The 5,513-nt window shown below is 43.2% G+C and overlaps 1 protein-coding gene across 1 annotated transcript in view; it reads right to left on the bottom strand.

Moving 5' to 3' along the window:
- Positions 1–5,513, bottom strand: part of LOC111143669 (ankyrin and armadillo repeat containing) — a 68,155-nt gene that overhangs the window by 31,574 nt on the left and 31,068 nt on the right. Inside the window, exon 11 of the mRNA XM_022497523.1 lies at positions 1,632–1,800. Within this exon, the coding sequence (XP_022353231.1) occupies positions 1,632–1,800 (169 nt within the window). The remainder of the gene's footprint in view (positions 1–1,631; positions 1,801–5,513) is intronic.

Here is a 5,513-nt window from a genome sequence, read left to right as displayed (position 1 = left end):
GGGGGGGTGGGATTATGGACATTGGGGAGGGTATGTGCTATGGTGAGTGCTGTGAAGTGTGTAAACCTGGCGATTCACAGACCTGTACCCCTGGGGATAAAAAGATATTATATGTTTAAAAAAAAAAAAAAGAATTTATTTATTTCTGTGAGAGAAGAGAGCATGAGCAGGGGGAGCCTTAGGCAGAGAGAGAGGGAGAAACAGGCTCCCTGCTGAGCAGAGAGCCTAAAGTTGGGCTCGATCCCAGATCCTGAGATCATGACCTGAGCCGAAGGCAGATGCTTAACCCACTGAGCCACCCACGTGCCGCTATAATGCTATTTTTTAAATTTATTTTTATAATGCTATTTTTTAAAACTGCAGTACAATGTTGTATCAATTTCGGCTGTATAACACAGAACATAGTGATTTGATGATTCTATGCATTGTCTCTAACACTGTTCTTAAAAATGATACACTTGGGGAACCTGGGTGGTTCGGTTGGTTAGTGTCTGTCTCTTGATCTCAGCTCAGGATCTCAGGGTCCTGAATTCAGGCCCTGCACTGGGCTACACAGTGGGTGTGGAGCCTACTTAGAAAAAAATAAAGATAAAGTGGAGCCTGGTTACTGATGTGGCCAATTAGAGCAGATGACCTTGGGAATTTTAATGAAGGGAAAGGACTTCACATGATTTCCCCATACAAGAGAGGTTCTTAGAAGATGACCATTTTTTAAAAGATTTTCTTTGTCAGAGAGAAAGCACAAGCAAGGGGAGTGGCAGGCAGAGGGAGACGCAGGTTCCTCACTGAACAAGGAGCCAGATGTGAGATTCGATCCCAGGACCCTGGAATCATGACCTGAGTGAAAGGCAGACACTTCACTGACTGAGCCAGCCAGGCGTGCCCAGCAGACCGGAATTACTAACTCTGAAGCTCTAACGTAAGAGCAAGTTCTGTGAGACACCCCCTCATCCATACCCCGACTGACATTTTTCTATCTTTATTCCTGGAAAACTAGAACAGAAAGATGATAAACTGAGGAAGAAAAATGGTCAAGCTTTCCCTCATTTTTTAATCCCCTCAAATTTGGGGAAACCATGGACTTGAGGCTTACCCTGTTATGTGTCTGCTCACTGCAATGAGCTAATTCCTACAGAACCGAAGAGACCGCCCGCAGTGCAGACCAGAGCTACCTCACAGCTTGTGATGCTCTTGTGCCGATACGTAATTCAGAATGTGGTAATTGGCCTAATGACCTGATGACCTAGAATTCTGATATCCAATATCTAACAGTGAATCTGAAGCTTTCGTGGCAACTTATTAAATGGTTCCCAATGACCAATATATGTGTCATTCACACAAGGAGTTATCTACTCAAGTCCCTGGGCGTATTAACTGCATTCTTTTCATGATTTATGCCAGTATTTCCATTTATAAAAAAAGTCTAATTAAACTTTATTTTTAAGCTATAACTCTGAGAGTCAATTCCTTTATAAACCAGCATTTGAACTTGAGTGTTTCGGGTATTTAGTTTACATTATACACGTGTAGATCCATTCTAGGACACGCATTCCTACTGGACAAGTCCAACCTTTATTTGCTTCAGTTCATATATCTGATCGCTTAGAAATAAAACAGAAATTGAGGCTCACCTGAATCAGAACTCAGAAATGTGATAAGATATCGGATGCCTTTATGGTCTCTCACTGCTCTTTGGTTTTGTTCATTTCCCATACATAACACCCGTATACAGTTCATTACATTTATTAGCACATTTTCTATGTCTAACCTCAAAAGACTTATTAGAGCTGGGATTCCATTCTAAAAATAAAGGAACAAAAATTAATTGGTGGGCATGTTATGTGATAAGCTCTGGTGGTATACACTAACACAACTAATGAACTGTTGAACACTGCATCTGAAACTAAGAGTGTACTGTATGTTGGCTGACTGAATTTAAATTAAAAAAACATTGAATTTTATAAGATTTATTCAGTCTTTATTTAAAAACATAAGTCCATAATCTCTCTCACTATAAATATCTGCTTATGTAGGAGAGAATGCCCACAAACAAATATGTCTACCGGTATGTCACATTAAATCACAGTTAATATAAGTTTGAGCATAAAGTAGCCTCCTCTACATCAAAATAAAGTTCACTGTAACACTTAATAAATTTCTAAAAAGTAAAGCAACTGATTAAAATTAATTGAATATACTGCCAATTTGGAAATATTTGCCATTGCAGACATTGTAATGGTAATTGGTGATTATATTTGTGCAACACAAAATATTTTTAAAAGTGAATATAATTTCCTAATTTTAAATGGAATAAAGATGGCGTTTCCCTCTATTAACAGAAATAATGCAAAAGCATTAAGAAAGATCAACAGAAGTGTAATCTCATTTTCAATAAAAGCAGGAGACATCTACAATGTTGAGTCACAAACAGTAGGTGTGAGTTACCAGAAGACATGAGCAAGATAGCCCATGGCCACTGTCCACAGGAAATGCCAGCAGAGCACAGTTTTCCTAACAAGTTGCCTCTACCTTGAGGAGCAGAAAAAGAAACACACAATTCTCAGTCTGAAACAATAGGAATGGGTATGCAGGATGGTGGCAGGCTCTTTCCTGGGTCTACTTAGCAAAAAATTTCAAAATTTAAGGAAAGCAAAGATTAGCATCGAATCATACTGACAAGACATGTTTGGAAGAAGTAATCTGGTGGTGGGTACGATGGAAGAGACAGATTCCGCATTGTGGAGGAAACGGAATCTACATTGTGAGACACAATGCGCCAGTCTCTACTGGCTCAAGGAAAAGGAAGGTGGAAAGGATCCATGCAAGCAACTCCGTGTCATAATCCATAATTCATAATTCACTTCATATGTGTTCTTTCCCACGTGTACTTCCTGCAAATAGCCAGACCACAAAGAACTTACCTAATTCAAAGATGAGCAATGATCATAAGGAACTAGAACAGCATCTGTCTAAATATATTTAAGAAAAAAATAGAAACACTTATGACAGATGAAGAATGCTCATCAAAAAATATTGTCACAAAATAGATGAAATTGTAACCAAAAGTGGCATATTATTGTCACTGAAAAACTTAATGAGGCAATCACTTCTGTAAAACAGTAATGCACAGGAGAGACATCAGAGCTCAGGAAAGGTTTTTTTTTTGAGATGGGGAGAAGAAACGAGAGCTGAAAAGCTCAGGAAAGATGTGGAGAAATATAAAAACCAAATTGTAATCAACACAAAAATAAATCAATTCTGAAAAACATAGCAAGTGACATGATAGGATTGAGAAAAAAGAAAAAAGAAATAAATTGAAATGATGAGTGGACAAGGACGAGAGACAAAGTGACAACTACAGAATACAGAATACAGACAGCTATACGAGACAGGAACAGGTGATACAGTACACAAATAATTAGTGTTTGCACAGACAGGTGGTCCTTTAATTCAGAGGTCAATACTTGACTTTCACCTTACGATAGCTTTGACACTATTGATCATTTTTTCCTCTTCTTCACTTGGCTGATAGGACAATAGATTCCTCAGGCTTCCTCCTACCTCGCTGGCCATTCTTTCTTAGTCTCTTTGAGGTCCCTCCAGATCTTTCAACTTTCCCACACATCCTGGTGACTCAACTTTCAAAATGTAACACAGAATGTGATCACTTCTCATCATTTCCACAATTATCGTTCTGGTCTAAGACATCATTACATGTCATCTGGATTACTATTATAGTTTTTAAATCAGTCTTGCAACATCCACCCTTGCCTGCCTATTTCAAAACAGAAGGTAAAGTGATGTAAATTTCTCCATGGAACTTCCAAGAACAAAATCACTCAATGACTTAACGTACTCAGCACAGAAGCTAAGGTGTCTCACAGTTGCCCACACAGCCTTACGTGACGTGGTCCACCACCGCCCAGCTGAGCATCTCCCTTCTCCCTTCCCTCTGCTACTTTCGCTTTCCTGCTGTTCCTTGAACATTCCAGGCACATCCCACCTTCCGTTAACTGTGCACTGTCTCCTCTGCCTAGAGTTCTCTTCCCGAGACGGAAAAGCAAGACACACACTCCTACCTCCTTGAGGTCTGTACTCAATTGCCAACTGTCCCCTCCCCTCTCCCTGCTTTACTTTCCTCCTCACCACTTCTGCTCACCTAATGTACTATATGTTTGGTTTATCTGTGTTGTTTATTGTCTTGCTACTCCCAGCTACAGGCTCCACGACACTGGAGTTTGGTCTGTTTCATTCACTGCTGTCACCCAGCATCTAGAATAAAATCTGCCATCTAAGAAGCCCACAAAAAGTACTCATGTGAATGGACTAAAAGGCTACTACAGGAAAAAAAAAATACTTAAACATATGAATTAGGAAAACATTCCAAAAATAAAAGATGAATATACATGTTGAAAAGTTATAGCAGATCCCAGGAAAAACAGGTAACTAATGTTGATGTGTCAGTCCTGGACTTTAAAGATAAAAAGAGAAAGGAAACACTGACCATACAGTAGAAGATTAAAAAATAGTATTAACGAAGATTCAACGTCATGTCAATAAATGTAAATGAGCCATATTCAAAAAAAGTGAATGACAAAGCAAAACTTAACTATACTGTATACGAGGACACACTTATCCTAACTCTGGCTAATTGTTAGATTAACTGGAGATTTCTGAGTTCTAAATAAATAAAGAATAACTCTAGAGGTGGGCTCAGGGTATCCATATTTCTAATGTATTTTCCAAATGGTAACAAACCGACCAACAGGAAATGACTCAAAAAAGTTAAAAAGAGTGGGCAAAGCCGAATTACACATGAGAACACAAAGGAAACCGAGATCACAAGCGTAATTCTGGACCAGACGGAACTGAGGGCAGAGGCAGTACATTGACAAAAAGGGCACATTTTATCGTGCGGAATAGCTCCGTCCACGTGAGGAAGCGTCGCCGGAAGAAAGCCACGAAGACCTTCGGTGGACGGAGCAGACACCGAGGTGGCTTTACTTGAGGACACACTGCCGGGCAGAGGCGGCCGGCGGGGACTTCCCGGCGCACCGTCGGGCCACGTCCTCCAGCCAGAACAGGCCTCGCCGAGCGGCCGCGCGTCCTGGGGAGTCTCGGGGACACACGCACACCCTGGCGCTGAGGAGGTCGCGGCCGCCGCCCGTGTCACCGCCGGGGACAGCCTCACACGTGCTTTTGAGGCGACGCGGTCCCCCCGGGCCCCTTGCGCGCCCACCCGCGCCGGAGCGCGTCGAGCCGGTGGCGGCTTCTTCCCCAGAGCCACTGCCCGGGGTTCCGGCGCGCGGAGGTCCCGGGAGGCGCAGGAGCCCCCCCCGCGCCCCCAAAGAGCCTTCCTGCCGGCCGCTGCCGACGGGGCGCGTTTCTGAAGCTCCAGGTTCTGCGGGCGCGAGGCGAAACCGGCGTGCGGGGGGCGCGGGGGGCGCGGGGGGCGCGGGGGGCGCGGGGGGCGCGGGGGGCGCGGGGGGCGCGGGGGGCGCGGGGGGCGCGGG

This window comes from Enhydra lutris, unplaced genomic scaffold (assembly GCF_002288905.1).
Source record: "Enhydra lutris kenyoni isolate GAN:26980312 unplaced genomic scaffold, ASM228890v2 scaffoldscaffold1, whole genome shotgun sequence".
NCBI lineage: Eukaryota > Metazoa > Chordata > Mammalia > Carnivora > Mustelidae > Enhydra > Enhydra lutris.
Note: the sequence above shows the minus strand (reverse complement) of the source record. Positions and strands in the feature narration are given on the sequence as shown.